Here is a 12,537-nt window from a genome sequence, read left to right as displayed (position 1 = left end):
GGACTCGGGAAATTTGGACCACCTGGGGTTCCTTAACGTGCACCTAAATCTAAGTACACGGTTGTTTTCGCATTTCGCCCCCATCGAAATACGGCCGCCGTGGCCGGGATTTGATCCCGCCACCTCGTGCTCAGCAGTTCAACGCCATAGCCACTGAGAAACCACGGCGGGTGTCGTTTCCCCAAGCATTGAAGCCTCATAAAAGCACACGTGTTCTACATAAAAACATGAATCGTCTCCTGAACTCTGCGAGCATTTCAAAATTTACCTATAATTTTTTTTCATGAGCTATACCTTCCTAAATCGACATTGCTGAATTGTTGCAATATTCACACAGGATGGTTGGCAATTTCCTTTTTACGCATGAAGTCAGCAAGCGGGCTCTAACACTGTAGTCACATCAACGAGAAACGAGAGAAGCGCAACTTAATAACAAATTTTCTGCTAAGAAGCGCATTGCATGGAAAACCAGAGCGCTTAACAATGCTGTAGACGAATACGTGGCCTCCACGCATCAGTCAACTAGGAATAAAGCAAGCCTGAAGTCACACACGCACCTAAAGTTGATTTTGTTTTAAGGTAAAGCTTTCTTTGCCCCTTCTTCCGACTTTCCGGGCGCATGCTGCAACTTTGATGGTCTTGCCGCGCGTGCCGCTGTGTTTCTTGCAACACCACCAGATGGCGATCACGTCCTGGGCGTGCTAAAGTCACTGGAACCTGGAAACTACAGCAACCGCCGGAGCGCGCACAGGCGGTTGCGCGCTCCGGCGGTTGCGGTAGTTTCTCTCGGGCGGCAGCAGCTCAGCTATGTAGCTTCACTTTACGCGGTTTATATTATTATTATTAATTATATTATTATAATTAATTATAATTATAATTAATTAATTATATTCATTATTATTATATTATTATAGCAATTATATGGACACTTCTACCGGATTTCTGCCGTCGTCGTCGTCGCCATCGCCGTGAGGTTCCCTATAGATAAAATCTTCGCCGCGCGCCGTATGCCCGAGCGGAAGCGTGCGGGGACGCGCGCTATCACGGAGAGCGAACGCACTCAATCACATACGCGCAAGCCAGGAAGCGGGAAGCCAGCCCCGGAGGGAGTGCGGGGGGGGGGGGGGGGGGGCACTTCTACGCTGCCAACAACCGCGCTCGTCGCTCCGTCCGCACCGTCTCTTATCTCCACACGGCTCTGACCTTTATGCGCCGTGCATTCGCCGCTCAGTTTCCGTTGAAGCGATAGACCGCACGTACCTTCGCCCGCTGCTGCGGCGTATATATGCGCTTGCTGCCAGCGTTTTGACAGTCGTTGTCTGCAGTCATTCAGTGTGATCTATTCATGTTTGTTTGTGCGCGCTCACACCACGCTTGTTCAATCAGTTAGTAATAGTCGGGCCACATTTTCCAACGCACGCTACACATGCAATGCTGCCCGGATCGGCAGTGCAGCGCTACAGGTGTGTCCCTTCGCACGCGCTGCCCACGGGAAGCGCTTCTCATCAACACCACCGTTTCACACGCGCCTCCTCGTGGTCATCGAGTCTCTCTTCATGTCGGTCTACTTACGCCGCAGCACACCTGCTTACTTAATCAGCTCATGTTTACTACAATTCATATTGCTACCAAAGCCGCTCACCTTACTTCGTATGACATTGCTGTGTTGCTATCGCATTCATTGCTTCGCCCTGAGGGCGAAACTGTGACATTTTTATCACAAATCGACATATTTCATCGTGCTTTAGATAAAGGTTGAGATGGTGCATCTAATATCTGTGCGAAGCAGTACAGGGAAGTACGATCGGAACATTTTTACATGCGCCAAATTGCATGAAGCCAGACCAGCGACAGGGCGCGCTCTCAAGCGGCCGTCCTTTCGCTTGTTCTCCTTCCCGATAAGTTCTGTGCTCGTTTGTAAGGTATTCAAGGAATATACTAAATTGCTCAACAACGTGCATAATTTAGTAACGTTACTCGTATTTTAAGCATTTTATACGTCGCAACCCTACGCGAATTTTCGGTTTGTTTACATTGACTGTTTTACCCTCGTAGACTCGTTGCGCAAAACGCGAGCAGCTAGCTCTTCCTCGTGTTTCTTAGGCTTGCTACAGTGAAGAACACGATGGTTGTCGCAGTGGGCTTTGTGAAATCACAAGCAAAACCATATTTTGCTTGGCCAGATACGATATAAATTACATGCACTCGGAAAGTGAAGCATTCAACTGTGCGCCACCCGTTCTAAATGCAAAACGAACCCGATGTTCGTGCGTCACCCAGCATTTTTCAGCCTAAGAGCGCAGCCGAAGGGAAGCGCAGCCGAGGACGGCGCAAGTTGGAATCAGCTAGCGCAAGACAAGGGTAATTATATAGGGATCGCAGGGAGAGGCCTTCGTCCTGCAATGGACATAAGCTGGTGATGATGATGAGGAGGTGTCAAGCGCTACCACGCATCGTTTATAAGCGTGAGCCTAATCGCTTTATAACGTTGCTCCTGATTTGCCTGCTCGAAACGATTAATACAGATCGGCTTCGATGAAAATAAACGGTCCCTGACGGCAGTACACAGAAAGGGTTGCTAAAACAGAATTCTCCGGGTCACTATTGCGTTCTTTTATACAGTAATAAACAACAGCACACGAGAAAACGTATATTATTATTGAACATTGACAGGTCAATATATCTGTATTGCAGTGGTTTTCTCACTGCATTATGGTATTTTTGACACAGTCGCCCGCATTCTGACGCTCTTCGAGCCACATTTTCCGGGGTTCTGCGTATTTCTGAGCATCTCCTCGCTTTTATTCCGCAAGGCAAACCGCAGCCCGCCAAAAAAAAAAAAGCTCGTGAAGAAACTTTTTTGATCCCATCATGGCATTTAGGCAATTCGATGATACCGCGAAGCTTCTCAGCTTTGCGGTATGAGCAAATACACCTGATGGTAGTGAATTTGTCGCTCTGTATCCGGTGCAGCTGCAGATAGCACGGCGCTTGCTGTCGCTCTTTCCGCTTGGTATCGCGAAAAGCGCTTTTCCGGACTGCCGCCGGTTGCTACTCCCAAAAGCGCAGCACCTTGGCATTTCCTTTTGTTTTAGGTCTACGAAAGTTGCATATGGCCTAAATTACACAAAATGAGAAATCCGACCTCGTCGATGGCTCATACGCCTGGCATGTGCGAGCGATGCCTTTGTCTGCGTGTCCGGTTCGGCGTGGCGTGGACCATCTATGGCGGAGAGTGATCCCGTCACGGCAACTGACCAATCGGCGGGGCGGCAGCGAAGATAAATGGGCTGCAGGACTTTCCAGGTTCCAGTGACTTTAGGTCGTGCTCGCGTGTGCTGCTGAGTTTCTTGCAACAAAAGCAGATGGCGCTTGCCTCCGCGCATCCCGGGCGGCACCGTTAGTTACGCACCGTTAGTGCGTATGGCACGTGCTGTGCTTTATTTCCTATATGCGACGAAAATGCAGGTGCTGGGCTGTGGAGGTCGCGCGCTGTGCTGTGATATTGTAAACATTAAAATCGTCTATACCCTGAAGAGATCGCTTGGAGCTGGCGTCTCAACAGCGTGTTGGTCACTTATGCAGATAGAGCGCGTAAGCGCGCGCCAGTAAAATGGCTCCAAAGCGTGCACTTAGCGCCGAGGACACCCAGGCCCGAAAGAAGCGTCGCGTAGAACAGGAGCGTCCTCGCTACTCAACGAAACGTGGTGCAGACAACGAAAGTGTGCATAGAATGTATGCATACAATTATAATAATTAAATTAAGTACAGTCCCATAATTTAAGTTTAACACTTCTGCCGCGATGCGATGTGCCATGTGAGGCAATGATAATGCTGAACCCACACACAGATTATGAATAAGGCTCCGTGTTTTCGGTTTTATCCGAAAAAAATCCGATAAACATTCGCCGGTAAAATTTTTGACAATTCGGAGTTATCCAATAAACTCCGATTTCAAGGGACAATATGATCTGGTTCCGGTCTTTATCGAAAGGGCAAGTTCTAAGCGCCCATTTATACAACTCCTGGTTTGACCGATTTAAAGTTTACCGCGCGTCGACAGTATCTCGGAGACCGCAACCATCGCACATTTAATCGCGCACGAGGCGAGAGACGTCAACAGGTCAACGAATGTAGGCGCACCAGAAGCGCGTGACGGCATCTTGATATACGGTCCCCTGGCGACACTAATGTGCGCCAGGCGACAGCGGCGCTAGGGCGCCTAGACAACATCGAATATACGGGCCCCGGGCTTCGCCGCCCGCTGCCCCCCTCAAGAGAAATTGTGAACCCAAATGTGAAGCACGAGCTTTCCTGCGAGTTCGAAACCTATGCGCCTATTTTTCAATTAGTGCTTCTTGAAACTGACGACTTGAGCCAGCTCCTGAGTGATTTTGCGAACTATGAGTGCTATGAAATACGTAACATTGTTGAACCGCTGTCGTTTTGGAGACTTCACAATGTGGAGTGGCCAGTGCTTTCTCGCTGCGCGCTGCGTCTTCTGGCGCTTGCTGTTTCTAGCGCTAACGTTGAAAGGGCGTTTTCACAGCTGAGAGTCGTCAATGGAAAGGAGCGCGCTTCGATCACTGACAGCAATCTCGCAAAGTATGCTTGCGTGTTTTACAATAAGCTTTAAGCTAAGGTTTTTATACGCGAAATTAAAGGTGTTCTGTGTTCAAGTATTTCGCTTGTGTGTATACGTTTTTGTCCATTCAAACGTTCTAGGAAAAATAAAATGTGCTTCGTGTGTTTTGATATTTTAGTATCAGATATGAATTGATCTAAGATTTTCGGGTTTTGAGAATAATACGAAACTCCGAATTTCGGAGAATTGGGGATTTACGGGAAATAAACTCGGATAAACGCCGACTTTCCGCCAGAAATATAAACTCCGATAAACACCCGCCGATTTTCAAGAAAAATAAACACCGAGAACACGGAGCCCTAATTATGAACAATGACGCACAACAACGCCTCAAGCAAACATGTCTCCCTGTGTGTTCAGTGTACTACGCAGACAAACAGCAGTGGTGAACGCAAGGTAACTTCTAACATCAACTCGCCACTCCCGTATTGGACTAAACGCTGAAGAAGTTACACATTCGCCGCCAACATCACCGCTAATTATCGTCAATCAAAGCAAACAGCACAGAAAGATTCGCCCACGTCGATTCCCACAGTGCGTGGGATCCGAATATTTTTTGCTATTAAGTTCATTGATGTAAACTTACGTCACAAAGCAGCCCAAGTTCTATAAAAGACGCGAAAGCCGCCTGTAATAATTTTTACCACGTGACATTCTTAAACCTTGATACAGTACATCGGATTTCTTGCATTCCGTCCCCGTCGCTCTGCGGACGTCACGACATAAAATCGAACCTGCCACAATTCAGCGGCAGAACACCGTAGACACTACACCGCCACTGTGCGTTTTTGCCTTTTTCTGACCTGCGAGCCTGTTTCAGAAAGCAAACATTAAAGTGGCTTACGTGCCTCTTGAAAGAAGCGAAATATATGCCCACATGGCGTGTCTCTATCGCGCAATGATATCACGTTATCGCTTCAATCGAGATAAGAGAAAACGGAGAAGTGTGCGGGAACTCGCTATGCCTTACCCGCGATTGTCAAGCAAAGTATGAAGAGCCGAACGGTGCACTCTTGCATCCTGAAGTCGTTCTTTGTCAAAAGGTTGCAACGATACCTCTCCAGAGCTGCTGAGTCTGCCTCCACCGTTACTGCGAATAGCATTCGTAGTGGCACATTTCTGTGAATGCAGTATATACGTCACACTCAGTCTAGCTTGGTTGGCATTCATCGCAGGTGAGCAACGCATGTGCCGATGACTAATGTTCCCCAGATTTGCGCTTGTACTCTGCACCCAGGCTCAGCGGTGCAGACGCTTTCCGCAAGAGCACATGCGGGCGCGACACAGCTGCGGGTTAGGAAATCGGACATACCATGCTCTTGGCCTTCTCCGTGTACTTTTCATGTCACACAAACAATGGATTCGCCGTCTCAAATATACCTACGTACGCTTGCGTCACAACTGCTAGCGCGCCAATCGCCAGAGCTACAAACGAACGGACGCGCTCGGAGGCATGCCGGATGTTATGCCGTAGTGCTCCGATCAGTCTCCATCGTTCCCGCCAAAACTGTGTCATCGTTAGACTGCAGTCATAGTGCTTCATTAAAATGGTCAGTGAGGCAGCAATAGTGACTCAGAGCTTGCTGCCTGCTCCAACACAATGGGACCAGAGATGCCAGCCCATGGCCGACTATGCGAGATGAGAGATTGGGGCAAAACATACAGCGGAACGGAGGTGTCATGTGTCTGCATGATGCAGGTCCAAATGAACTTATGGCAGAAGTCATCCCACGATGACTGTCAACGGTAATACGATTAGCACTCGAGCAATGTAGCGACAAACCATATTCCTCAAGTAACGCTTATTTAACATCTGTAGTTGTCGTTCTGAGACTTTCGTTAGTTTGGGTACATGCGATATACTCCGATATTGTTCCCATGGGCGTCCGGATGGGGGGCAAGAGGGGCCCGGCTGCACCCCCCTAGAAATTTGGACAATAATTTTTTTTTCGCTCGAGCTAAAAAGTTGCTTAGCCCACTCGGGTTCCTAATATCCGTAGAAGCGTCATTCAGGATTGTGAGCAAATTTTGCACTCTGCACACTATGACGTCACCTTATTGGGGATGGCACGGCAGTGCGAAGATAGCGAACAATTCTGAGAGGACCGCTTGAGGATTTCTATCTTGAACTTCGCGATCTACGCAGTATTGTCGCGAGAACTTCCGCTTTCTCATAAATTGCCGGCTACATTTAGGAAAAAGTCTAGACTACCACACTTAGTAAGAAAAGTGTGACATCTTCCCGTTGCGTCACATTTGCTTGTAGACAATCCTTGCCGAAATGACGAAATTTCGACCACCGCGACACCCAAACCAAGCCTAACTCCGCCCCTCAAAGAGCTTGTACGCTTGTAGTGCACTGAAAGCCGAGGCCAGTAGTGTCATTACGCGATCCATTTCAACGAATTAAGATAGGACCACATAATTATTTTGGTCCCAGATAAATGCAATCGCAACTAAATTTTGTGTATGGCTACCTATCAAAACAGGATAGTGAATTAAATAAGCTTTTTTATTAATGGAAGAGTGTAATTCGTAGGAGTCTATGCTTTCTTTGCTTAATGTTCTGGTTATGAAAACGATTGTCAAGCGCTTCGGGCGAATTTATGCAGTGTAAACACCCAGAGAGCCTCACTGCCATGAAAACGGCTGCAGTGCGCGTCTGCGGTATGATTTGCAAGAGAAAAGGGGAGGAGGCAACGTTTTTTCTCATATATAAAAAGTGCTCGAAAGAAACACCAAAATGGAAGCCTGCGCGCTTTTTCCGTACTGCATATGAAATTCATGGACTTCCATTCTGTGCATGATCACATCACTGAGCTGCAACGTATTTTTCGCGGCCACCGGACAAATGCTGTAGAGGAGTTCTCTGACATCATGAATTCAGCAAGGGAGGCAGCCAATCACTTAAAGGGTCCCTGAAACGGTTCGGGAAAATTTTGTGGACGCGTAGGGTGCAGCTACAGTAAAACATTCGCGTCACAATTTAAGTGAAGCGTCTCATATTAAGAGAGCGACGGACGATTACAAGTTACCCTCCTCCTTATCCATGCATTTCCTCCTCAACTTGCTCGTCGAGTGATCGGGGCTAAGCTCCGCCTGCGCTGGCTCTACGTCATGTTGTGACGTACGTTGTCGTCTATTTCCGGATGTCTTGGAGCCAGCGCACGAAGGCTCGCCAACCTCTCCGCTAGCCGCCCGGCCGTCGATCCCCAGCGAGAGCGATCAAGCAGCGTGCGTTGCGAGCGTTCTGTCGCAGCGCCGAGCGTGTCCAGTAATCTGGTAACCACAGGCGAGATCGGTGTTTTGACGGATAGCCAGAGGCGTAAACTAAAGCCCCTCCATGTGAGCGGCCTGATCGGCATGCGCGGTCTAGCCATCTGGTGGTGCAGAGCTTAACCAACCAAAAACAGAGGTAATATTCCTGTAACCAAGTGTAAAACATTTTAAACATGACAACGTGTTCAAGATTATGCTCCTGCCAAAAATTTGAGCCAGCAGCAAAGTAGAAAAAAACTTGGTTACTGCTATATTAGCTGTGTGTTTGGTTGAGCTTTGTGCCGCCAGGTGGCGGCACCGTGCAAGCAGTTCATGTTATCACGTAAAACGTGATAAAGCGGCCGGTACACTTGCGCTTGCGTTTACTCGAATACCGGACACGCTAAACTCTATTGTGGCAAACCTTCGACGTGAAGCGACGGCCGCAAACGCGTAGATGCTGGCGCCGTTTGGATTGGTTTCGATACCGTAAGTCCGATGCGCTGCAGCCACTTCGCACGCCTGCTGCCTTGCAGCGGGGCACGATGTCGCAGCGGCGCACGATGTCACAGCTTGACATGTCGCCGATCGCTACGTTTGTAGCCCACAACGCAACAAGGGCGAACCGTGGTGTTCGCGAAAAGAAAGAACAAGACCAACACTGACCGCGCAGCTCTCGTCAACACGGAGCACGTTGTAACACAAGCAGACGACACTTGCTGTGGGCCGGAATGCAACACTCCATTTGCTAGTAGATACAGCGTTCGACCACTGGCGCCACGCTGCGCCGCTCGCGCCTATCGCGTTTCTAGGTGGTTTCTTTCGCCGAGGGCGCCCAAACGCAATCATATGGTTCGCATGCATGCAACCCTTGGAAGCGTGGCTGTATGGCTGAGTGGTTACGGCGCTCGCTTCGGTATCATGCGTACGCGGGTTGGAATCCCGCCGTGGCTAGAATTTTTTTTCTTAATCATGCTTTTCCTTTTTTTCCTCTGTGTTTGCCAGCGCGGTCGGCTGAACCCCGGTGCCACGGCGGCAGCCGTGGTGCCGGGCGCCGACGCGAACCGGCGGTCGTTGGGGTGTTGCTGAGCGCAGCGTAGCAACACCCCAAATAATAAATACTGCTCCAGTCAGGTAGACTGCTCCCTCCCTGATAGTGAGATTATATTTGGATCATCAAAACAGTTATGCGTTTATAATACCACCGATCCCAACAGCAGGCTAGTCACCACCCCAGCCCAGCGTTTTCTCCGTCAACGCCTCCTCCGTTCCAACGGCGGCGGCTAGAAACATGGTACGCGCGAGCGGCGCAGCGTGGCGCCAGCAGTAGAGAGCTGTATGTAACCGTAGGTAACGTGCAACTCCCAGAAGCGCTTGGGTTTAAAGTGGAAGGAAACATAAACAGATCAGCCGTAGAGATCAGCAAGAGACGATTAGAGTACTGGTGGAAAAAAAGCAGGGAAAAGATGGATACGACCTGATCTCTTAAAATCATAGGCAGCGGTACAAGCTAAATTTTTGAAAAAGGTATACAAAAATGCGAGATAAAGAACATGTGTAGTATACCTGATTAAATCAAGCAGGCTAGGTGACTATTTGTCGCCACCCCGTTTCAAAGGGGATGCCAATAAATCATCATCATCATCATGTATCTACTAGCAATTGGAAATACGCGGCCGGAAGTGCTTTTTGTGTAGTGATACATGTCCTTGTGCATTCTCTTTCTGTTACTTTCTTTTCATAGAAACAAATTAACTAACATCTAAAGTGTTACGAATAACATTTGTTCACCATAATGTTGGAAAAATTATCGATGACGCGCCCTGGGCAGCCAATCGGATAGCTGGCCGAGTGACGTATTTTGGGCAAATCCCGTGATCTGGGCTCAAAAATCCGCCGCTTTGCGTGCTGCAATCGGTAGCGATGTACATTTTTAAAACCTTAAATAAATTACACGCTTTACGTGGAGCGCTTAGATGCGTCAATTAATGGTCAGAAGGACCTACTCTAACGACTCAGTACTTTTGTACAGAATCGTCAAAATAGTTTCAGGGTCCTTTAAATGTGGTGATATCTGTACCAAGACAAGTCCTTCGTCAGGCCAACCGAGACAACTACAGGATTCAGTCGCTACCGTGTGGCAATATATGTACCGTACTTGGACTCTCTCACTGCTTCTTTAGCTCACCGCTTTTCTGAAAGCAATGAGAGGAGCTTCAAACTTCTCCAGCTGCATCCACCAAAAATGAAGCACTTGAGCCGTGTTGAGTTCGCTGCCCTCGCCGAAGAACTCCGATGCTTTTACGGCATCGACAACTTCAAGGAAGAGGCCATCTCTTGGTACGAGATGTGGTGCAAGAAAACTGGGGACCCATCAGAAATAACTTACTGCGGGCTTCTACATCATGCCAAGACATTCTTCCCCGGTGTTGCAAAAGCCATTGAGGTGGCTGTGGCTTTGCCACTTACTACCTGTACGGTCGAACGCTCCTTCAGTACAATGAGGAGAGTGAAAACCTGTCTACGCTCAACGATGACAAACGACAAGCTAGACGGCCTTTGTATGATGAGTGTGCACCGAGAGCGTGTAATGAAGCACATAAATGACTTTATCACCCGTGTCATCACGCAATTCGCCCAGAAAAGTCCGAGGCGTCTGCAGTTGCTGTTTAAGGAAGACTGGCTGAGTGACTGTAGTTGCGTGTTTGTGAACATATTGTGCTGTGTACTGGTCATCAATTCGAGTAAGTCGAGAACCCGCATGCAGCAAGACTGAACACTCTTCTCCACGAAGTGATAGCAGCTTTTTTTCATTTTTCATTAATTTTAATTGTTTGTTCATGAATAAACTTCAAGGTATCTTTCTAAGGCACGCATTAATTTGCTGTTTGTAATTTTTCTTTCATGTGTGTATTTTATTTGTTTATTTATACATAAATAAATCCATTTACTGTGCAAATAGCGTCTTTTTGCTGGAAACATACCGCTGCCCCCCCCCCCCCCCCCCTGCAGGAAGTTCTGCGGACGCCCTTGATTGTTCCTCTTTGCTATGGCACTCGCTGGCCAAGCTCGCCCGTGAATATGGCGGCATGATGACGACTGTATGACGACAAAGGGATGACGTTACTGAAGTGACGACAATGGAAAAACAACAGCGTCACGACGGCGGCATGATGACAATGTTACGGTGGGTAGATGCGCCATCGGAAATGTGATTCCATATTACCCCAGGAGGGGAGACAATCAAACCCGTGGAGGTTGTGGAGAGCATGAAGCGGAACCTCCCTGAAGATAAGGAAGAGGACGACCGAGACTGGGGCTGGGGGCACAGAGGAAGAAGAAGTTCAGTAAAATGGCGGACTAAACAGACCGTTTCATTATTACTTCCTTACATTTTTGGCGCAGCCCGCAGGATTGGAGATGCGGTGTGCCGTCCACCGGGCATGAAGAGTAGTAGTTCAGCGCTTCTCCGCATCATGACGACCAAATTGGCGCTGCATTCGGAGGTTTGCCGCAGGCGGAGCCCGTCGTCTGCTGCTGCGGCCGTATTACATTGGAACTGCGGCATGTTTACTATCGTATTTAAACTGAAAACCGTCTTTACAGTGGCATCATAGGCAGTTACAAATTTCTGAACGCAGCAGAGGTCTGTCACTTGCAAAGCTAACGTACTTCCCTCTTCCGTCACTTGTTTGGTTCCCCGTTTGAGGTGCAAAAATATAAGCTATTACCGCTGTTTAGTTCGGTAAACAAGCTAAACTTGAGTCTACGAGGAGAAGCACAAGTTCTGCATTGACGAAATAGCCCTTCATCAGTTCTTCTAAAGCGAGAAAGGCGAAAGTTTGCTCTGCTGAACAGATATGGTATGTAGGGGCTGTATGCCAACGGCAACTCGTGCAGGCTGTAATGCGCAAGAGAAATGATGTGGCTAGAAGGGATGTAAAATGCAATCGCATAAATATTGATATTCGTACAAGTAATATAATCTCGTTCAATTTCTTTGCCCGTATTGGGGCTATTCGCAATGCACACGGACTACAGGTGGCGCGCGAGGCGATCCATGATGGCGGACCGAGAGAGTATCAGAATAGGCGACTGCGCGTCCGTGTGGTAGCACGCCGGGCTTTTTCTCATCATTCTCGTCGCACGCCGAGTCTATTCTTATTTTTCAGATTTTATTCTCATCGGCTGCGGAATGCCGCTGCATAACCAAAAGCGTGCATAACGAGAAGTGCGTGCGTGCTTGTTATTTTACGGCGAATGACGCCCTTAACCTTTCTGAATGATGCATGCGACGCGAAGCGTATCTAGAACGAACGATATATGGCTGGAGTGCAGCGTTTTCGGTTTAAGTAAGAAAACGTACACCGATCATGGAACGGCAGAGAGCTGAGCTAGTTGGTAAAGATTCATAATGCAAAATACGTAAGGCGTGCAGACACGGACACAAGAGAAGTAAACAACGCAAACGGCGTTTGTGTTGTCCACTTCTCTTGTGTCCGTGTCTGCACGTCGATCTGCTTTTTCTTTTTTTCACCGATCTTGCTTTCCAATCGATCAAAAGAAAAAAAGATCAGTGCAAGCAAATTTACCACAGAGGTAGCGATCGGCACGAAGCTAGCTCTGTGGTAGTT

At 48.3% G+C, this 12,537-nt stretch overlaps 1 protein-coding gene across 1 annotated transcript in view; it reads right to left on the bottom strand.

Moving 5' to 3' along the window:
• The window catches only part of LOC125943877 (uncharacterized), a 35,956-nt gene extending 30,121 nt beyond the window's left edge, over positions 1–5,835 (bottom strand). The window contains exon 1 of the mRNA XM_049663436.1: positions 5,616–5,835. Within this exon, the coding sequence (XP_049519393.1) occupies positions 5,616–5,748 (133 nt within the window). The 5' untranslated portion in view covers positions 5,749–5,835. The remainder of the gene's footprint in view (positions 1–5,615) is intronic.
• Between the last annotated feature and the right edge of the window lie 6,702 nt (positions 5,836–12,537).

This window comes from Dermacentor silvarum, chromosome 3, assembly GCF_013339745.2.
Source record: "Dermacentor silvarum isolate Dsil-2018 chromosome 3, BIME_Dsil_1.4, whole genome shotgun sequence".
In the NCBI taxonomy this organism is placed as follows: domain Eukaryota; kingdom Metazoa; phylum Arthropoda; class Arachnida; order Ixodida; family Ixodidae; genus Dermacentor; species Dermacentor silvarum.
This window is presented reverse-complemented; position numbering and strand designations above follow the sequence as displayed.